Source organism: Oncorhynchus nerka, linkage group LG4, assembly GCF_034236695.1.
Source record: "Oncorhynchus nerka isolate Pitt River linkage group LG4, Oner_Uvic_2.0, whole genome shotgun sequence".
NCBI lineage: Eukaryota > Metazoa > Chordata > Actinopteri > Salmoniformes > Salmonidae > Oncorhynchus > Oncorhynchus nerka.
Genome location: NC_088399.1, coordinates 51,458,239 through 51,481,913, shown reverse-complemented (window position 1 = coordinate 51,481,913; position 23,675 = coordinate 51,458,239). Strand labels below are relative to the sequence as shown.

The window sequence follows — 23,675 nt, the reverse complement described above, 5'->3', positions numbered from 1 at the left end:
ACACACACACACAGTCTCTCTGGGGTGGAGCAGTTAGTGTGGGTAGTAGTAGTGTGAGTAGAGTGACTGAGGTGAGTCCGTCTGTCAACACACTCACACAACTCTACCTGGTACAGTGGTAGATCTCTCTCTCTCTCTCTCTCTCTCTCTCTCTCTCTCTCTCTCTCTCTCTCTCTCTCTCTCTCTCTCTCTCTCTCTCTCTCTCTCTCTCTCTCTCTCTCTCTCTCTCTCTCTCTCTCTCTCTCTCTCTCTCTCTCTCTCTCTCTCTCTCTCTCTCTCTCTCTCTCTCTCTCTCTCTCTCTCTCTCTCTCTCTCTCTCTCTCTCTCTCTCTCTCTCTCTCTCTCTCTCTCTCTCTCGTACAGTCCAGGGTGACACCCTCCTCAGCTCCTCTAAACCCCTACTAAATACTCAGAGGTGGATCGGTCCATTATATCTTTGGATCAAAAGGTTCCTGTGGGATACATTTCAGGTACTATCGAATGACACTTAAACACGCAGTCCGCATCCTACGTTCTGACATGAAAGCTTGAAAAGAGCCAACTACAAGAAACTGAAGGTTTTTGAACTGACAAAGGACCGATTGGCTAATTAGGAGAAAGGTGAGAACCAGTGAGTGGGAGCAGCTACCGACCCTAATCCTGACCTGGGGCTATGGATCTGTGGAAGTGTCTCTGCTCTGCTCAGATCCCAGCACCCCTACCATTCCTCAGTCTCTGGTCATGTATAATCCCTTGTGCTTCACTGTCTACCCTCTTCGCTGTATCCAGCTACAACTCCAAGCAGTTAGCCTGGGTAACAGTCTGTTTATGCTCTCGTTTTATGGAATTCTCATGACAAGAGAGTAGATACAGACTGGCACCCAGGCTACAATGCACTGGCATAGTTTTTTTTGTTGTTGGAAAAGGGCACTAATGGTTAGGACTCCGAGCAAACCGAAAAAAACAACAACAAAAAACAGGCTAAGTGTGTCTCATTACTAGAGAAAACATCCCAGTGTAATTAGCTTCCTCTCTCTCAGTAACAGGCTGATTTTCTCTTGAACTTTAGCAGTTAAACAGCCGCTTAGCCCCTCGCTGTCCCGGGGGGAGTGGCAGGCGGGCGAGGCAGAGGCGAAGCAGGCGCTGCAAAGAGGATTTGCTGTGAAAAGGATTCGGAGGAGGAGAGGAGCACCCGAGACGAGACACCCGAAGAGTGGCGCAGGGGGGGATTACACAGAGGGTCGCATATTACAATACTCCAGCGTGCCAAATCGGCTACGGGCGGCGCGGGGATAATGCTACCTAACGTCGCTAACGCAAAAAAACGTTTCAGTATCAGCTATCACTTCTGCTACGTATGTCAGACGGGTGGGGTTGAACATGGTTAACTGACTATGTGGAGGTTGAAAGAGCCCCCGCGGTAACTGGTGGTACGGGGCCCTGGGATAATTGGTGGCTGTGGTGGCCCTTAGAGCTCCCGTCACGATTGAAGGCCGATGGAGGCTACAGTGTCACTTGAATCCAGAGGACATGTTTAATACCATTCATTCCTTTGAGCCGGTCCTCCAATTTAAAGTGACACCAGCCTCCACTGGTTGGGGGCCGTGGTGCCAGGCCATGGCCTCTGGGGTTGACAGACACTCTCTGTGGCCTTGCCAGCCTATCCCAGCTGGGTCACTTTGGAGATAAACTAGGGTTACGCTGCCTGGATGGTTGGAGTTAGCCTGGCTGGCAGACACAGAAAGGGGGGATTAAAAATCAGGAGAAAACCATCAAAGTGCAAACTGCATGGAGAGGGGAGCGAGAGGCAGATGGGGTTCAAGCGCTGATCTGCTCTGTGAACAAACAGGGCTGTAACGTCACAATGTCCCAGTTAGAGACCGACTGGGACGGCAGTGGTCTTAATTACAGACACAATGGTAGCAATGCCAGCATGCCGCACTCCCATAGACTCATAGATCAGTAGTAATCTCTCTGCTGGGAGTTTAAAGCACAATATCAGCTGGAAATTGAAAACAAGCTGATGGTTGAACTGAAGTGTTGAAAGCCTGCTATTTTGTTCCCTGGCCCGAGGCACTGAAATGAACCTCGATCAGATTCTTATTTTTGAGAATGTAGTGGTTGAAATGCTCCAGCATCGCCCTGGAGTCGAGGCTCTTTTCAACTCGAACTGTCATTGACAGACAGTGTCTCAGCACTTCTTCCTGTCCTGGTGCTGGTCTGAGATCAGGTGATGTAAACAGGACACACAGGTCAACAGACGGAGGATGTTACCAGACCATCTATCAGACTCAAGTGGCTGGGGCTGGTGGCCCATCTACAAATATCAAAATGAGCCCCTTCACTGAGCATACTCCCATTTTCTGCACCAAAGTAACACACACGTACACACGTCAGGGTCCTATTTTATTTGAAAGCCACTACTCTGCTATAAATCCTGTTACTAAACTCTGAATACTGCCACAGAGAGTCTCCCAACAGACAAGGAACAGTTGAGAGAGACTACACACAGATAAGAGATGAAAAACAAAATCCAGAACAGCGAGTAGCAATATATTACAGTGAGGTTTCATACTATCACATACAAAAGCTTCCAATAACAACGTACTACATTGAGGTTTTGTACTATCAGATCCAAAAGGCATGTTCAATAACAACATACTTCAGCGATGCTTCATGCCATCAGATCCAAACGGCATGACTTTCAGTGGTGACCGAATGTAATTCACCTCCCTGCTCTTCTCTCCTGTCCACCTCTGTTACAATAGATGATCTGACCACAACCTGCCAACAGTACACCCCTTAGGTCATCTGTCAGGAATCAGCCAGCCTCATGTTTCCCCCGGCTTCTCAATTAGACAAGCACAACTAGATATGCCTGCCCGTGTCGTATCGTATCTATGATATCACCAGTTAGCGGCTGGTCCAAAACAGGAATGAACACACTCCAACACAACCCGTACTCACTCTCACACGCAAAGACAAAACTGCTAACAGAAATGTCCAGAAATTCACGAGACAATATACAGATTCTGTTCAAACCCAAAACTCTCCAACAAAAACACATTCTTTGAATCACAACCGCTCACTTTCATTTCTCAAACACACACCTACACAAACACACACACACACACACACACACTCACCTGCACCTGCATGAAGGAGCCTCTGTAGAAACAGCAGGCGGCTGCCGACAGGGCGCTCCATAGGCTACAGCGTTCAGTCATGATTCCTCTCCTTACGGCTCAAGCTCACGGCTGTACCCCACCCTGAGGACCCCAGCACCAGCTCTCCTCTGTCACTGTCCCACAGCAGGCAGGCAGTGCTCCTCGCTAGCAGCCCCGACAGCGGCTCATCTCACTCAAAACTGTGTGGCTGCTATGCTACTAACGCTAGCTAACACTACAGTTTCTACTGCTGGTCAGGACTCCAGCCCCTCGCACTCTGCTGCTACTGTCATCTCGCTCCTCTCTCTCTCTCTCTCTCTCCCTCTCCCTCTCTCTCTCTCTCTCTGCTACGCACAGGCTCTTTCTCCTACTGCTTCCCTCTCTCGCTCACACTCTGGCTGTGCTTCACGAGCCCTCGCAGGGATTACCTCATCCCTTTCTGATGAAAGGAGTGGGTGGGGGAGGGTGGAAAGGAGGGAGGGATAGGGAGGAGGAGTGAGAGATGCTAGCAGGCACTGGCGGAGTGCTGTCGAATTGCTGGCAAGGCAGACCCCACCCACCCCCTCCTTCACGACCACAGAGAGACAATACTGAGAGAGAGAGATAGAGAGAGAGAGGAGAAGGAGAAAGAGGGAGAATGAGAGAGAGAGAGAGACCGGGCGGAGAGAGAGCGAGAGAAAGAGAGAGGGGGGATAGGAGAGAGAGTGAAAGGGAGAGAGAGAGAGAGAGGAGAAAGAGGGAGAGAAGGAGCAAAAGAGAGAGAGAGGGGAGAGAAGGAGAAAGCGAGAGAATGAGAGAGGGGGGTAGAGAGAAAGAGAATGAGAGAGAGAGGGGGGTAGAGAGAGGGGGAGAGAGAGAGAGGTATGCCTCTTTAGTTTCGGCACCTTCTCAAAGGAATCTGTCCTTTATTCCTAGTTGAAAGGAATTGCAGGGTGGCAAGAGGGGGCAAAGAATGCATTCACACACACACAAACACATTCAGACTCTTTCACTCACACACCCAGTACATCTTAAACTTGTTTGCAATATTTTCTGTCTATGGGTAAGTGTTTGCGGGTGTGTGTTCTTGTATGTTGTGAAAGGGTTGATGTGCTAAGTATAGAATGTGTCTGAGGACATAATTCATGTTCCGTTTTTGAGAGTCAGAGAAAGGCAGGGTGTTGTAAAAAACAAGAACAACGTATTTAGCGAGTATAGTTAGTATAGTATAGTGTGCGAAAAACAAAAAACACGACACACATCACACTCAATAACACATACACACTGCCACATGCACACCAATCTGAGTCGTCACGTTCGTCTTGAGCAGCGGAGAGGTGGGGCTTTGTCCCCTGGGGAACTGAGTGACATCACAGAGGACGCCTCGCCATGGCAACGGATCTGGAGTCATGACAGCATCCTAAATTCCGGGAGCTTTTGATAGCCCTGCACTGCAGAGACCTCACAGGAAAGGACATGGAGGGGTGACGGAATCCCTCTGCTTTATCGCCGAGGTCACCTCTACTACTACTACGTGTGCGTGTGTGTGTAGTGTACCCCAACACACACACACACACGAGGTAATCAGTGTGCTAATCTTGTCTTTGAATACACGGGAATAACCCAATCTATCAGAGCGAGAGAGAACGGCACACAAAGAGAAGAGACACAGGAGAGATTCATTAGCGGAGTCTTTCCTTAAACAAATCCCCCTAAAGCAGGGCTCGGTAGGCGGATTACACTTTGTGAGCACAAATAATCCCATAAGGATGCATGCGTTTCCCTATCTCCATCCCCGAGCGTCCTGCGCTGACAATGACAGCATACCAGTGTCTGTGCATCCCATCACGACTCTGCTCCCGCTGCCGTGGCTGTGCGAACACCAAGAGTAGATAGATAATCCTGGGAGCATGGGGCGTGGTGGGGTAGGGGAGCTAGTGTGCATAACATGCATAGATTACATATAGGATGGGACGGGCACTGCGTATTATATATGCATGAAGCACAGTATTTCACTGTAGATATAACCACTGTAGCTAGTGTGTGTGTGCGTTTGATGGGAGAGTGCATTGCAAAGTCACTGTTCTTCTCTCTCTCTGCACCCTACCCCCTAACCCACTTATCATTTATCTCCCATTGCACTCACTGATTCTCCCACCCACCTTCTCTTAACAATAACACAAGGTAATTTAGACCAACTTAAAGGCTCTTTCTGTGCTCTGCTCTCTGTCAACCCTTAATCCTCCTGTGCCGATCTCAGATCTTGTTTTTCCATCTCTATTTCTTTTTTCCTCTCTCCATCTCTGGTTTTTGTCTCTATACTCCTCTCCCACTCTCTACTTTCCCTCAAACCTTCTCCTTCTACAGTTTTCCTCTCCACACAAACTCCCCGCCCTCTCCCCCCCCCCCCCCATCTCCCCCTGCACTCTGTCTGTCTTCTTCAGTTAAATATTAATTACTGATCCCCATTCTGACGCTGTCCTGGGGGCGGATTGGGGAGCAGGAGCCCCTCACACACACACACACACACACACACACAATGGAGGAGAGAGGAAACAAACCTGCTCCCCCTGTTCCCTGCCTGGGAGCACCACAATAATGGGGAGCTGGGGAGTGTGTGTGTGTGTGTGTGTACATCTGATGATCCATTAGTCTCAGATCCCCATCAGCGTTTAGGGCTGCTTCTATTCATTGACTCCAATTCATTATTAATCCATATAAAGCCTCTAGATATTTGACTCAAACACCTTCAGAAACAAAGGCCCTGTAATACAGTAGAGCGGTTGGAGGCGAGAGAGGAGGGTTTGAATGGGAACTGTGGAGCCTGCTCTCACTGGCGCAGATTGTGCAGATAACAGCTATGTTTGAGGGAGCTTCTCCTTGCAATGAGTGTGCTATGTGGTTGTTTGAGCTTACTTTAGTTGAATACACTGACTGATTGTAAGAGCTTCTGATAAATGACTCAAATGTAAATGCAGATCTATGTGTCTCAGTCGGTACATGGCACTTCCAACGCCAAGGTCATGGGTTCTGGGGTCACCCATATAAATATGCATTCATGCACTACTGTAAGAGACTTTGGGTGAGAGCATCTGCTTATATGACAAAAATATAGGCTTAAATGAAAATACATAAACCAGCTGCAATTAGACCTGCACTAAGTAGACTGTGCCTGTTCTTCCTGGCCAGAGGTGTAAAGTACTTAAGTAGTACTTTAAAGTATTTTTACTTAAGTAGTTTTTCATGGTATCTGTACTTTACTATTCATATTTTTGACTACTTTTACTTCACTACATCCCTGAATAAAATTATGTACTTTTTACTCCATACATTTTCCCTGGCACCCAAAAGTACTTGCTACATTTTGACAGGAAAGTGGTCCAATTCACGCAAGAGAACATCCCTGGTCATCCCTACTGCCTCTGATCTGGCGGACTCACTAGATCTTCCCTAAGATCTACAGGCATATGACTCGGCATATATAAAACAGCCACACCTCCACCATTGGCATTTCTGTCTCTTCCGCAGATGTTCTAACCATATATTGCTACCACCGTATCATCGAATAAATGGTCTAAGCGAGTCTCAGAGAGAGCCAGTGTATGAACGCTTTCCGGTTCCTAGCAAGTTGTCGATTTCATGAACCTTCTCAGGCTACATATGTTAACGTCACACTTTCCCGGGATGCTTGATTGTTTATATTGCTTCACTGCAAGGCTTATCAGAGGTAGACACGACCGGGATATTTATAGAGGAGCCAATAGTGCAGGGTTAACCGCTCACAGTGGGCGTTCTACTACGGCACACCGTCTGGGTGATAACAGTATAACTCTGGTTCGTAGACACAGGACTGCTGCTGACTGTGGCCGCATGATCGACAACGGCATTTAAAAAGGAACATAAACGAGGTTACTTACATTATGACACACCCTTTAGGAAAATGTATATATGCAGCAGCCCCGCGACAGTTCAGCGACACAATGGTAGGGATTACCTGAGCAGGGCTCAGTTTGCTAAGTGACGGAAACCCAAGACTACAAGAGACATGTTAGCAAGTCTAGCCCAGTCGATTTACACTCCCTCAGATCAATGAAGGCACAGGCCTGACTCAATCTGCCGTAGGACTCGGTGAAGCGATATCGCAGAAAGACTATGTGTGTGTGTGTGTGTGTCTGCATTGCCTTAACACTGGCAGTAATACCGGAGAGAAACTATGGAGTGTGAACTGGAAACAACTAGAACCCCACCCCCTATACCACCACTGCAGCTGAGCCCCCCCCCCCCCTCCTCTAGCACACACACACACCATGCATGAGGCACACACTCTCCCAAGAAGCATGTGCGCCCACTCCGTATGCAGGCGGGCACACACACACACACAGATGACACACACACACAGACACACACACACACACACACACACACACACACACACACACACACACACACACACACACACACACACACACACACACACACACACACACACACACACACACACACACACTGATGAGGCTTCATTAATCCACCAGTGTGTCTTGTGCCAGACATATGTTAATTAACTGCATATAAAGCAGCCCAACCTCTCCCTCCAGACCCATTATGCCCATACAAACCTACAAAAGATACAGTGTCAGAGGAACTCTCTAGGATTTTGTGCTACAACGCACACTCACAGACATACATCTAGGCCATATTCACATGTACCCTACACCACTCGGGCTCCCGAGTGGCACAGCGATCTAAGGCACTGCATCTCAGTGCAAGAGGCGTCCCTCCAGACACCCTGGTTCAAATCCAGGCTGTATCCCAACCAATTGTGATCGGGAGTCCCATAGGGCAGTGCACAATTGGCCCAGCATTGGCCCAGCGTTGGCCCAGCGTTGTTCGGGTTTGGCCGGTGTAGGCCGTCACTGTAAATAAGAATTTGTTCTTAACTGGCTTGCCTAGTTAAATAAAAACGGTTTAAAAAATAACTATACTCTATACTTTAGAACTATACTCTATACTTTAGAACTATACTCTATACTTTAGAACTATACTCTATACTTTAGAACTATACTCTATACTTTAGAACTATACTCTATACTTTATATATCCATATATACACTACAGGCCATATTCAGTCTGGATTCATGTCCACGTTTCCAGGATAAAAAGCTGAACCAAGTCGAGTTTCTTCCAGCATATGAAGAATGATATTTAAAAACCACAATCTGTCATTCGTTTTTTCAGATTGCTGATTGAATAAAAGCACTTTGCTTCCACCCAGTGTAAAACTTACACAGTCTAGGCCGGGCCAGTCCAGTCTAGTCGAGTCCAGGCCAGCCCAGTCCAGTTCAGGCCGGGCCTGGCAGTCTTCTTCCGCCTGAGAGATATGTACCATAACATTGAACATTCAGGTCAAGTGTTTATTTAAACATAAGTGACATAAATGTTTCAGAGAGAAGCGTGTTGAGAAAACGAGGGACGGCAACACGGGGCATCAGAGGGGAGGAGGAGAAAGAGAGAGGAGAGGCTCAGAGGAGGGGAAGTGGAGAGGGGAGGAGGGTGAGTATGGGTGGGTGAGGAAACTGGAAGGGGAGAGGTATCACTGCACAGAGAGCGATAGAGACTGTTTTACACCAGATGGATATATGGGTCAGTGTTAGTACTTGCTTCTGACACTAGTTCTTTTTGAGTTCCAACGAAAAACAGACAATGGATCCCAAGTGTTCAGTCAGAACTGAGCACTTTTGTGGATGGATTCAACCCAGAAACCAGGCTTACAGTGTCATCTAGTGGCCTGGTCCTGAACTACACTCAGCACACTGGGACCCAGAAGTGCTGAAGCAGCGCTGTTGACTTTGGATTACATTTCCTAAATGGCAGAATGAATTAGGCTAAAACGCTGAGAGAGACTGCTGATATGGGCATAATCGCAGAAGCGCAGGAATGTAATCAACTACAATTACATTTCAAAGACCACATTAAAATGAAAATCCAATATAACTAGAGAAAATTGCATTTTTTTTTTTTTAAGACCCTCAAGTCTGAATTCTGCAGAGTACTACATTATGGTTTGTGAAGTCACTTACTCTAAAACAGTTCAACTTATATATATTTTTTAAAATAAGTAAAAAAATGCAAAACAAGAGAAGGTTTGGAGAGTTTGGCATGTGTAGGTAGGTACTCCACATCTTATTTGTTTAGAAACAAGGCCTTTGGCCAAGATCCTGCTTCCTGCTCAGTTGCCCATGGAAACAAACATCATTCATCAGCAGCCATTCGACTGTAGCAGAGCGGAGCGGGGGGGGCAGAGCCTCTTTGTGCTACTGATCCTAATTCAATTACAAACACTGGTCCTAGAGTCAGGAGCTCAACTATAGATCCCCTTAAACCTCACTACAAAGCCAAAGCAGGGTGAGGAGATCAACTGGAAAAGACCAACTCTAGAAAGACCAACTCACACTGATGCTAAATGGTTACCTCTTGCTCAGATGGGTTTTTAACTCTCAGTCCCTTCCTTTTCGCAGACGCTGAAGCCATTTCTGGGCCTTCTGAGTAGGAACCATGATGCTAGCAGAACCGGCCTACAAACTAACAGAAAGACATAGTGTAGGAGGAATAAAAGGAAAGACAAAAACAAGTCTTACCTTGACATATTCAGTCTTGTTGTCTATATGGTCCATGTGACTGTCGGGAAGAGGACAGAGAGAACTTTATCAATGTGTGTGCAGATGTACAATGGTAAACATATACCGTACCACACACGGTGGGCATATTCCCCATGGAGATGCTACAGTGCGTTTAACTGTATCTCAGGGGGTAAGAGATCGCGTATCAGGGTCTCGTAGAGAAGCAGGGTACGATCCCTCAAATCTCAAGGGCCCTATTAACATTTCCACATAACACTTACACTTCACATGAAGAGAGATCAAATGTCAAGGCCCCACAGTGGAGCTGGGAGGAGACATACTGTATAGGCCTCATGGTGCAGCTGTAGGCCCCACAGTGCAGCTAGATCATATGACCCTGCCCATCAGAGAGGGTAATTACATGCCCACTGAGGACAGAGTTCAAACACCCTGTTAGTTCTCATCGTCCACACACACACACACACACACACACACACACACACACACACACACACACACACACACACACACAGGTTCCCACAGAGGAGCTGTATGCCCAGTCACATCACATTACATTACATAGGCCCTGTAGCGGTGCTGTGCAATTCCAGATTTTTTTTTACTTTAAAATGTATGCCAAATAAAAACCATTGATTTAAAAGTTTCAAAAAGTGTAATGACTCTCCTGATCGAGGATCCAAGGCCTCAGATCAGCTTGGCAAATGGCTGACATATAGCCAGACCCCTCTCTCTCCCACAGGAGAGGACAGGAGGGGCTGGGGCGGTTTTATGACACCTCACGCCAATCGTAAATCTTCTGCAGCAGAGAACCCACTCCTGCACTTCAGTATCAACCAAAGCAATGCCTTTGGCGGCAAAAGTTTCCTGGAGGACAAAACCATAACTTCCAAAAAAGTGAATATTGGAACAATATTTTAAGATATGAATGCTACGAATGGTCAGTGAGGAGCTAAAGAATAATCATGTCATATTGCTTTTCATTTTGTGATGTTATTAAAAACTGTATAACCAAAATACTGTAATTTGAAGAGCTTTCACACTGTGTATGTCAGGTTTACATCCTTTACGTAGGAAATACGAAAAACGATAAAACTATTTTTGTTAAGATAGGAATGATTTTAGTTTTCTAACGAGACCTTAGTTTTCATGACCATTGCACATTAACTAAGCCACACCCCGAATAAAGTCAGAAGAGCGTGTCAGTGTGATGGAAACGCCCTTTTCGATCAGAGTGCTTAAAAGGACTTGCTAAGAATTCAATTACCAGACCAGCAGACACGAAGCGTGAGCTAAATGTTACAAATGGTTGAAACTCCCAGACCAAAAGACGTGACACCGTGGTCCACACGTTGAAATGGTTAGAAACTCAAACTCAATCCGAATTGAAGAAGATAAACTAGCTAGACAAAAACATTTACAGTCTGCAGCTGTGCATGTAAAGGGATCAAGAACTTTGACTATTTACCCGAGAAAGGAAGGAGAAGATCCCATATCAGACAACCATTGGTGCATCTGAAGATTGGTTCTGTTTGAACACTCCACTACAAGACCAGGAAAACTACGAAGGACATTGTGACCTCTGGTGGACAACCAGAGCCTTACACCTATCAAGACCTTCCCATAGAAAAACTGATTGGTTGCAACAGAGAGACGACGAACAAAGACATCTACACGTAAATACTTTACATTTCTTACCCAGACGGCAGTGGTTCCTTTGCAAGGTATATGATTAATGTGAGAATGGTTATAGAATGTATCCACGATAAATGTCCCTTTCTCTACAGTGCCTTGCAAAAGTATTCACCCCCCGTGGCGTTTCTCCTATTTTGTTGCATTACAACCTGTAATATAAATAGATTTGTATGTGGGTTTCATGTAATGGACATACACAAAATAGTCCGAATTGGTGAAGTGAAATTTAAAAAATGACTTGTTTCAGATAATTCTCAAAAATGAAAAACAGAAAAGTGGTGAGTGCATATGTATTCACCCCCTTCGCTAGGAAGCCCCTAAATAAGATCTGGTGCAACCAATTACCTTAAGAAAGTCACATAGTTAGTTAAATAAAGTCCACTTGTGTGCAATCTAAGTGTCAGTATATATACACCTGTTCTGAAAGGCTGCAGAGTCTGCAACACCACTAAGCAAGGGGCACCACCAAGCAAGCTGCACCATAAAGACCAAGGAGCTCTCCAAACAGGTCAGGGACAAAGTTGTGGAGAAGTACAGATCAGGGTTAGGTTATAAAAAAAGATCAGAAACTTTTAACATCCCACAGAGCAACGTTAAATCCATTATTAAAAAATGGAAAGAATATGCCACCACAACAAACCTGCCAAGAGAGGGCCGCCCATCAAAACTCACGACCCAGGCAAGGAGGGCATTAATCAGAGAGGCAACAAAGAGTCCAAAGATAAGCCTGAAGGAGCTGCAAAGCTCCACAGCAGAGATTGGAGTATCTGTCCATAGGACAACTTTAAGCCGTACACTCCACAGAGCTGGGCTTGTGGTCAGAAAAAAGCCATTGCTTAATGAAAAAAATAAGCAAACACGTTTGGTGTTCGCCAAAAGGCATGTGGGAGACTCCCCAAACATATGGAAGAAGGTACTCTGGTCAGATGAGACTAAAATGTAGCTTTTTGACCATCAAGGAAAATGGCGCAAACCCAACACCTCTCATCACCCCGAGAACACCATCCCACAGTGAAGCATGGTGGTGGCATCATGCAGTGTGGATGTTTTTCATCAGCAAGGACTGGGTAACTGGTCAGAATTGAAGGAATGATCGATGGCGCTAAATACAGGAAATTCTTGAGGGAAACCTGTTTCAGTCTTCCAGAGATTTGAGAATGGGACGGAGGTTCACATTCCAGCAGGACAATGACCCCAATGACCCTAAGCATACTGCAGTGTGGATGTTTTTCATCAGCAAGGACTGGGTAACTGGTCAGAATTGAAGGAATGATGGATGGTGCTAAATACAGGAAATTCTTGAGGGAAACCTGTTTCAGTCTTCCAGAGATTTGAGAATGGGACGGAGGTTCACATTCCAGCAGGACAATGACCCCAATGACCCTAAGCATACTCCAGTGTGGATGTTTTTCATCAGCAAGGACTGGGTAACTGGTCAGAATTGAAGGAATGATGGATGGTGCTAAATACAGGAAATTCTTGAGGGAAACCTGTTTCAGTCTTCCAGAGATTTGAGAATGGGACGGAGGTTCACATTCCAGCAGGACATTGACCCTAAGCATATTACTAAAGCAACACTTGAGTGGTTTAAGGTGAAACATTTAAACGTATTGGAATGGCCTAGTTAAAGCCCAGACCTCAATCCAATTGAGAATCTTAATGAGTAAAATGAGAAAAAAGAAGAAACCCGCACACTGTTCTTGATAATAACACTGCTCTTTAACAAGCTTTACGCATCGGCCTCACGGCCTTGGTCAGAGCTTTTGTGATTTAAAAAAATAAATAGTACACTTATGTAGCCACACCCACATCCGTTCCTCGCATCGAATGGGGTTGGAGTCGAGGGAAAACAAATAAGTGCTACCCAATATAACAACATACATTTAATAAATATTTGAATAAAGTGTGTACATAAAACGTATTAAACACGTCTGTAAAACCACAATGAGACATCGACCTACCAAGCAAGTTTTCATAAATCAATGGGTACAACACAAGACAAAAACAGGGCATAATTCATGTTCACATTTACAACATAACATGCATGGCCATTTCATCATTAAGACCTCTAGGAAATAATGTCTGGGAGGGTGAAAATCCAAAAACATTCTCTTTTGCTCAGAGCATTATTTATATCACCTCCCTTGTCTGACATCTTAACTTTCTCTATGCCACAAAATCTAAAAAATAAATGTATAAAAAAGGTAGAAACGTCATGTTTTAGGGCATTAAAATGTACTGCGACTGGATAATCCGTGTCGTTACTCCTGATTTCACTTTTATGTTCACTAATTCTGTTTGAGAGAACGAGAGGTTTTAACTACATGCACTCTAAAAAAAATAGGGGTTCAACAAAGGGTTCTTCGAAGAACCTTAGGGTTCTTGGCACTGAAAATTGCCCCCAAAAGGTTCTTCCAAGAACCCTATAGGATTTGGGGTTCTTGCAGGAACCGAACTGCCCAACAGAAACATTGGGATTTGAATTTGAAAAGACAGCAGGTGCAGTCACTAAAATGAAACATTTAAAGATCAACTCAATTTAGGGTAAGGTTTGTCCCTTGTGTGATCTAAATTGATATTGTTTTATGATCATACCGTCTATCTTTTCATATTTCTGCTAATCTTTCTAAAACAGAAAATGGACACAATTCAATGGATATCAATCAACAAAGAGGTGAGAATATGTAGGCTATAAGAACATGTTGAAGGCTAGATGTATTGGGTGCAGATGACTGCAGATGACTGAACTGCTAAGTTTTGTCTGTATGTCATGCAGATCACTTCAATGAATATCCCATAGGCCTATACATTATGGACAAGGTATGTGTATGAAAACCATTATCAAAACAGTTTTTTAAATTCATATTTACCAACAAAAACCAAGGTATGAACACTGTTGTGTGCATGTTTTGTTAATCATCTTTGTAATAACTATTTTTGGGGATTCACAGACTTCACTCTCCCTACACCTCTGATGAATATAACAGGAAACATGTTAGATCACCATGCACTTCAAAAAAAAAAAATCTGCCTATGGATAACATCAACACATTAATGTCAACACGCCAGAGGATATACACATGGGACTTGGGATTCTGCTGGGAGTTTACCTCATTTAAAAAAAATATATTCTGCTTTGCCACTAAAATATTGTGTTATTCAAATCAAATCAAATTTTATTTGTCACATACACATGGCCTGTTATTGCTATGCATATTATTAATAATAATAACAGGGGGGGGGGGTAGTTCTTTGAGGATCCGCTAAAAGGGGTTCTTTGAAGAACTTATATGGGTTCACCCACAGTTTCAATTTGAAGAACCCCTGAAGGATACTCCAGGAACCTTTTCTTTTTAGAGTGTAGCATAACGTGGTAACCTGCCCTTGACCTGTCGTTTTTCCTTCCCCCCGTTCTAGTAATAAATGTTTGTTACTTCGACACAGTCTTCCTCACAGTCTTTTAATCTTGTCTCCATACACATAGTATTCTTTGCTGTTAACAAAGTCTGTTCATGTTCGTGGTTTAGCTCAGAATAAGGCCTTTTCATCACGCTGCCTGCATATAATAAGGATTAATAGGGGTACTGGGGAGAGAAGGCATGCTGTTGGAGCCAACTGGCACACAAACACAGCAGCACAGTCAGGCTATTCAAAAGGTTTTGACTAAGGTCTATGAACTGATTAATTCACCCCCCCCTCCCCCCACACACACACACATTACTCTGAGCTTTATGAAATGTTGCTTATCCCATGAACTGTATCCACGTGTCATTTCTTGCTGTAATATTGCTAGTGATTGACCTTGGTGTACGTACAGTACCAACTTTGTTTTTGCATTATTTAAACCAAATTGAACATGTTTCATTATTTATTTGAGGCTAAATAGATTTTTATTGATGTATTATATTAAGTTAAAATAAGTGTTCATTCGGTATTGTTGTAATTGTCATTATTGCAAATAAATAAAAAATTGGCAGATTAATCGGCATCTGCTTTTTTGGTCCTCCAATAATCGGTGTTGAAAAATCATAACCGGTCGACCTCTAGTCTTAACAGTGCGATTTGCCAAGGCAGGATACTCTGAGCACAGCCCAATCCAGAAATCTGGCAGTTGCTTTTGATTAAATTCTATTTTCACATAATCGCTGAGTAATTTCGATGAGGCTCACTTTTTCAGAGTCCTGTAGGCAGGGCATGGAAGGGATAATGAATTCAGTTGTTTGGGTCATCCGTTTCGGCAAAGTGCTCAGGTGCTTCGCTATATCACATTTTACATTGTCCGTAAGTTTGAGTTTATTTTCACACAAAAAATCATACAATGATGGTCAGACCTGTGTGTTATCCTTGTCAATGCAGGCAGAAGAGCTTCAACTTCTTATTCATAGCCTCAATTTTGTCCCGCACATTGAATATAGTTGCGGAAAGTCCCTGTAATCCTAGATTCAGATCATTCAGGGGAGAAAAAACATCACCCAGATCGGCTCGTCATCATGCAAGTTGTCAGACAAGTGAAAATTATGGTCAGTAGAGAAAACCTTAAGATCATCTCTCAATTCTAAAAAATGTGTCAATACTTTGCCCCTTGATAACCAGCACACTTCTGTATGTTGTAAAAGCGTTACATGGTCGCTGCCCAAATCCTTGCATAATGCAGAAAATACATGAGAGTTCAGGGGCCTTGTTTTAATAAAGCTTTAATAAAGTTAACCATTTTCACTGTTGTGTCCAAAACGTCTTTCAAGCAGTCAGGCATTCCCTTGGCAGCAAGAGCCTCTCGGTGTACCCAAGTGGCTTCAGGAGAAACTGTTGCACGCGCGATACCACTCCACTATATCTCTCTGTCATCTTTGTGCCATCAGTAAATGATACCAAAGAAGAGCAGCTACGTTTGGCTATATCCTTCTTTATTTCCCCAAAATGTCCATTTATTTGGCGTGTTTGATTCAGAAAATACACCGGTTCCAACTCGCCCAACATGACTACAAGGTATCTAATAAGTTACCTGTAAACTTGGTCCAAACATTTCAAACAACGTTCCTAATCCAAACTTAGGTATCCTAAAACGTAAATAATCGATCAAATTTAAGACGGGATAAACTGTGTTCAATACCGGACGAAAACAATGTGAAGCGCTTTCCAGGTCGCGTGCACCAAAAGACTTGAGTCCACCTGGAGTGACACATGCAAAGAACAGGGCTACTTTTTCATTTCTCAAAAGAAAAACATCAAACAATTTCTAAAAACTGTTGACATCTAGTGGAAGCCATAGAAACTGCAAGCAGATTCCTATTAAAAAGGGCTTACCATAGAAAACTAATGGAAAACAGATTGACCTCAAAAAATTGTTTGCCTGCCAAATCAGTTCTGTTATAATCACAGACATTATCAAACAGTTTTGGAAACGTCAGAGTGTTTTCTATCCAAATCTACTAATAATATGCATATCCTAGCTTCTGAGCCTAACAGGCAGTTTACTCCATAGACGCTTTTCATCCAGACGTGAAAATACATCCCCCTATCCCTAAAACGTTTTAATTCATGTTATTTTTGGCAGTGAAACGAGGCTACTCAGGCAAGAGAAAAAAACTCACCTAAATGTATAGCCCCATTGGAAAATATAAAATGGACTGTTTGAAAATGTGAATTTTTGGGGGCATACCCCCGACGGCATTGCGCGTACCCCAGTTTGGGAATACCTGCACTAGACAAAGACGTCACAGAAATGAAGCGATGTCATTGACTTATACAACAAATAAAGTTGTTCAAGCAAAGTTATCGCCTAAGAGTTATTTAATGCTATTCTTTACCTTTTCGCAAATTGAAAAAGGGCCCACGATTTTCTCACCCAACCATGGTCAGTAAAGAGAATCAATTCCCTTCTGAATGTCTGTTCACCGGCAACTTGCAGCAAGTGAACTGGCCGGCTGTTGGGAATCGGGGTTTGAATAGTGAACGGAGGATGCTCGAGATGATAGCACCACCCTTTGCGGCACTGGTTGCATTCCAGGACGTCTTTACTCCAGTCGTGCTGCGCATCTTAGAAGATTGCTGCTATAATAATGCTGCAATACCCATGTCACTTTTGCAACACTTTTACTAATGATCAATACAAGCTTGAGACATATTTTGCCATTGCCTCAAAAGTAAGTTTTGGATAGGTTAGAACTTGAACTCTGTGATATGTGTATTCTCCTATAGGCCTTCCTGTAAAGGAGTGACATCATGAAGAATGCAGAATGTCCTCGGACAGAAAGACACACTATTTTCTTTCAAAGGCCAGGGGAGCTTAGGCATCAGCCTGTCTGTAGTCTGTACAGAGGCATCCAGACATCTTAGAAGTGTATATATCACAGATAATAGAGTTCTATATGTTTGATCTACACAAGAGATAGACAGTAATCAATTAGGAATCAGTAGTCAGCTGTAGTACAGTTTTTCCACATCCAAAATGGCAGTTATGGTTGATATTCAATAAAATAATAAACCTCACCTGTCCACAGGTTTAACAGCCTGGCTTTCCCTCTGAAGGCCCTCTCCCAGGTCTCTATCAGTAGAACCACTGGAGGCCCTCTCAGGCAGGGGGCTGGAATTACTGTCTGTTACCAGGTTATCGGCTCTCTTCATGGGGAGGCCCTCCTCGATCTGATGGGTGACAAGGGTCCCAGGCTTCTGCAAGGTTTTCTTTAGAAGCTTGGGGGTTGGAGGTGGCTCTGTGTGGATAGTTTAGTTTATTAGGATCCCCATTAGCTACTGCACGTGCAGATACTCTTCCTGGGGTCCACATAAAATGTACAATTACATGACAAAGTACAGAACAAGAACATCATAAGATATTACATTAAATCCTAAATAAAAGTTATATATTGGTAAGACACCAAGAGACAACAAAAATACTATTTTAACACTATTCATATACACTAAACAAAAATATAAATGCAACAAGCAACAATTTCAAAGATTTTACTGAGTTACAGGAAATCAGTAAATTTAAGTAAATGAATTAGGCCTTTATCTCGGGATTTCACATGACTGGTAATACAGATATGCATCTGTTGGTCACAGATACCTTTAAAAAAAATATAGGGGCGTGGATCAGAAAACCAATCAGTATCTGGTGTGACCACCAATTGCCTCATGCAGCACGACACATCTCTGTTGCATAAAGTTCATCAGGCTGTTGATTGTGGCCTGTGGAATGTTGTCCCACTCCTCTTCAATGGCTGTGCGAAGTTGCAGGATATTGGCGGGAACTGGAACACGCTGTTGTACACGTCGATCCAGAGCATCTCAAACATGCTCAATGGGTGACATGTTTGGTCAGTATGCAGGCCATGGAAGAACTGGGACATTTTCAACTTCCAGGAATTGTGTACAGATCTTTGTGACGTGGGGCCGTGCATTATTATGCTGAAACATAAGGTGATGGCGGCGGATGAGCTTCCCTGAGACGGTTTCTGACAGTTTGTGCAGAAATTCTTCAGTTGTGCAAACCCACAGATTCATCAGTTGTTTAATCAGCTTATTGATATGCCACACCTATCAGGTGGATGGATTATCTAGGAAAAGGAGAAATGCTCACTAACAGGGATGTAAACAAATTTGTGCACAAAAGTTGAGAGAAATAGGCTTTGGTGCGCGTGGAGAAAAATACATCTGGGATCTTTAATTTCAGCTCATGAAACATGGGACTAGCACTTTACATGTTGCGTTGATATTTTTGTTGAGTGTACCTATATACCATACAGTTAAATTAGATCTTTAGAAAGAGGAGAGGCGCTGTGATACAAGATGTTTATCTGGTTTTTTAAAAGCTAAACTTGCTTTTTGCCTGAATAACCTCTGGTGGCAGAGCATTCCACGATGACATGGTTTTATACATACATGATGGACGCATTACATTCGTTTTTGGTTTGGGTACCATGAAGAAACCCATTGTGGCGTGTCTGGTGGGGTATGTACAGTTGAAGTCGGAAGTTTACATACACCTTAGCCAAATACATTTAAACTCAGTTTTTCACTATTCCTGACATTAATCCTAGTAAATGTTAGGATCACCCTTATATCCATTTGGAAGACACATTTACGACCAAGCTTTAACTTCCTGAGAAGTTTTTGAGAAGTCGCATCAATATATCCACATAATTTTCCTTCCTCATGAAGCCATCTATTTTGTGAAGTGCACCAGTCCCTCCTGCAGCAAAGCACCCCCACAACATGATGCTGCCACCCCCGTGCTTCACAGTTGGGATGGTGTTCTTTGGCTTGCAAGCCTCCCCCTTTTTCCTCCAAACATAACGATGGTGTTAACTTCCGGCGCTGACAGAGATGGCCGCCTTGCTTCGCGTTCCTAGGAAACTATGCAGTATTTTGTTTTTTTTAATATGTTATTTCTTACATTGTTACCCCAGGAAATCTTGGGTTTTATTACATACAGTCGGGAGGAACTATTGGATATAAGAGCAACGTCAACTCACCAACATTATGACCAGGAATACGACTTTCCCGAAGCGGATCCTCTGTTTGGCCCCCCACCCAGGACAATGGATCGGATCCCAGCCGGCGACCCCAAAAAACAGTGATTTAGAAGGGGCAGACGGAGCGGTCTTCTGCTCAGGCTCCATAGACGGGCACATCGCGCACCGCTCCCGAGCATACTACTCGCCAATGTCCAGTCTCTTGACAACAAGGTAGACGAAATTCGAGCACGGTAGCATTCCAGAGAGACATCAGAGACTGTAACGTTCTTTGCATCACGGAAACATGGCTCACTCGAGACACTATCGGAGTCGGTACAGCCACCTGGTTTCTTCATGCATCGCGTCGACAGAAACAAGCATCTCTCTGGTAAGAAGAAGGGCGGGGGTGTATGCCTTATGATTAACAAGACGTGGTGTGATCATAACAACATACAGGAACTCAAGTCCTTTTGTTCACCTGACTTAGAATTCCAAGAGAATTCTCTTAGATCATAATCACAGCAGACCCTGAAAGAACTTCATTGGACTCGATGTAAACTGGAAACCACATATCCTGAGGCTGCATTTATTGTAGCTTGGGATTTTAACAAGGCTAATCTGAAAACAAGGCTTCCTAAATTCTATCAGCATATTGATTGCGCAACCCGGGCTGGCAAAACCCTGGATCATTGTTATTCTAACATCCGCAACGCATATAAGGTCCTCCCCTGCCCTCCTTTCGGAAAAGCTGACCATGACTCCATTTTGTTGCTCCCAGCCTATAGACAGAAACTAAAACAGGAAACACCCCGCGCTCAGGTTTGTTCAACGCTGGTCCGACCAATCGGATACCACGCATCAAGATTGCTTCAATCACGTGGACTGGGATATGTTCCGCATTGCATCGAACAACAACATTGATGAATATGCTGATTCGGTGAGCGAGTTTATTAGCAAGTGCATCGGTGATGTTGTACCCACAGCGTCAATTAAAATATTCCCCAACCAGAAACCGTGGATTGATGGCGGCATTCGCGCAAAACTGAAAGCACGAACCACTGCTTTTAACCAGGGCAAGGTGACCAGAAACATGACCGAATACAATCAGTGTAGCTATTCCCTCCGCAAGGCAATCAAACAAGCTAAGCGTCAGTATAGAGACAAAGTAGAGTCGCAATTCAGAGGCTCAGACATGAGAGGTATGTGGCAGGGTCTACAGTCAATCACAGACTACTAAAGAAAAACCAGCCCCATCGCGGACCACAATGTCGTGCTCCCAGACTGTTGATGGAATTTATATGAATGACTAGAATATTCCACCCTGAAGCCATATAATCGTATGAAATTGATTAGAATTATGTATAACCATAGTCTGTACAATATGTCTATAATAGTATCTTAAAAACAGACCAGAACGTTCTGTCTGAGCAAGATTCAGTGCCAACCTTGGCTGGGGACACAGAGTACTTCCCAGAGTCTTCCTATCTTGAGGGAGGAGGTGGAGTAAATCTCACGGAATCCCCTAATCTTTGTCGGCTTGGTAGCAGGAAATGTGTGTGCGTATGTTAGTGTCAATGTGTGTGCGTATATTAGTGTGAATGGGTGTGGGTGAGAAGCCAGTATAAAATTAATTGTCTTTTACAACAAATAAACTTACTGACTATCGTAGCTGGGCCTCCGTCTGATTCATTTCAACCAGTTTCTTACCAATTCTGGGTTTTCAGAGTAGTGAATTGGGTTTATGAACATTGAGAACAGAATTCTCGTATCACAGACAGACAAAACAACTTCTTTGCTTGCTTTGAGGACAAGACAGTGCCACTTGACATGCAGGCTCTCCTTCACTGCAGCCAATGTGAGTAAAACATTTAAATGCATGGCTGCAGGCCCAGACCAGCTGGCTGGTGTGTTTACGGACATATTCAATCAATCCTTATCCCAGTCTGCTGTTCCCACATGCTTCAAGAGGGCCACCATTGTTCCTGTCCCCAAGAAAGCTAAGGTAACTGAGCTAAATGACTACCGCCCCGTAGCACTCACTTCCGTCATCATGAATTGCTTTGAGAGACTAGTCAAGGACCATATCACCTCCACCCTACCTGACATCCTAAACCCACTCGAAGTTGCTTACCACCCCAATAGGTCCACAGACGACGCAATCGCACTGTGCCCTAACCCATCTGGACAAGAGGAATACCTATGTAAGAATGTTGTTCATCGACTACAGCTCAGCATTTAACACCATAGTACCCGCCAAACTCGTCATTAAGCTCGAGACCCTGGATCTCAACCCCACCCTGTGCAACTGGGTCCTGGACTTCCTGACGGGCCGCCCCCAGGTGGTGAGGGTAGGTAACAACATCTCCACCCCGCTGATCCTCAACACTGGGGCCCCACAAGGGTGCGTTCTCAGCCCTCTCCTGTACTCCCTGTTCACCCACGACTGCGTGGCCATGCACGCCTCCAACTCAAGCATCAAGTTTGCAGACGACACTACAGTGGTAGGCTTGATTATCAACAACGATGAGACGGCCTACAGGGAGAAGGTGAGGGCTCTCGAAGTGTGGTGTCAGGAAAATAACCTCATTCAACGTCAACAAAACAGATGATCGTGGACTTCAGGAAACAGCAGACGGAGCAGCCCCCTATCCACATCGACGGGACAGTAGTGGAGAGGGTGGAAAGTTTTAAATTTCTCGGCGTACACATCACGGACAAACTGAAATGGTCCACCCACACAGACAGCGTGGTGTGGTTGGCTGAAGGAGGCTGAAGATATTTGGCTTGTCACCAAAAACACTCACAAACTTTTACAGATGCACAGTCGAGAGCATCCTGTCGGGCTGTATCGCCACCTGGTACGGCAACTGCTCCGCCCATAACCGTAAGGCTCTCCAGAGGGTAGTGAGGTCTGCACAACGCATCACCGGGGGCAAACTATCTGCCCTCCAGGACACCTACACCACCCGATGTCACAGGAAGGCCAAAAATATCATCAAGGACAACAACCACCCGAGCCACTGCCTGTTCACCCTGCTATCATCCAGAAGGCGAGGTCAGTACAGGTGCATCAAAGCGGGGACCGAGAGACTGAAAAACAGCTTCTATCTCAAGGCCATCAGACTGGTAAACAGTCATCACTAACATTGAGTGGCTGCTGCCAACATATTTACTCATCTCTAGCCACTTTAATAATGGAAAAATTGATGTAATAAATGTATCACTAGCCACTTTAAACAATGCCACTTTATATAATGTTTACATACCCTACATTACTCATCTCATATGTATATACTGTACTCTATACCATCTACCTCATCTTGCCTATGCCGTTCGGCCATCGCTCATTCATATATTTTTATTTATTCTTATTCATTCCTTTACACAAATGTTTAGGTTAGATGACTTGTTAGATATTACTGCATGGTCGGAACTAGAAGCACAAGCATTTAGCTACACTCGCATTAACATCTGCTAACCTTATGTATGTGACAAATTACATTTTATTTGGTCCTTTTGGCAAGAGTACATCACTGGGGCCAAGCTTCCTGCCATCCAGGACCTCTATTCCAGGCGGTGTCAGAGGAAGGCCCTAAAAATTGTCAAAGACTCCAGCCACCCTAGTCATAGACTGTTCTCTCTCGGTACCGGAGCGCCAAGTCTACCCCCAAGCCATAAGACTCCTGAACATCTAATCAAATTTCTACCCAGACTATTTGCATTGCCCCCCTCCCCTCTTTTACGCTGCTGCTACTCTGTTTATT

At 44.4% G+C, this 23,675-nt stretch overlaps 1 protein-coding gene across 3 annotated transcripts in view; it reads right to left on the bottom strand.

Annotated features, from left to right (window-relative positions):
* Positions 1-23,675, bottom strand: part of sh2d3ca (SH2 domain containing 3Ca) — an 81,937-nt gene that overhangs the window by 47,692 nt on the left and 10,570 nt on the right. The window contains exons 3-5 of one of the 3 annotated variants that reach the window (XM_029657106.2): positions 17,946-18,165; positions 9,761-9,800; positions 8,410-8,493 (exon numbers count right to left, since the gene is read on the bottom strand). In XM_029657106.2, coding sequence (XP_029512966.2) covers positions 8,410-8,493; positions 9,761-9,800; positions 17,946-18,165 — 344 coding nt within the window. Of the gene's footprint in view, positions 1-3,125; positions 3,562-8,409; positions 8,494-9,760; positions 9,801-17,945; positions 18,166-23,675 lie in introns of those variants that run through there. The other 2 variants (XM_029657113.2, XM_029657120.2) reach the window with 2 other exon arrangements.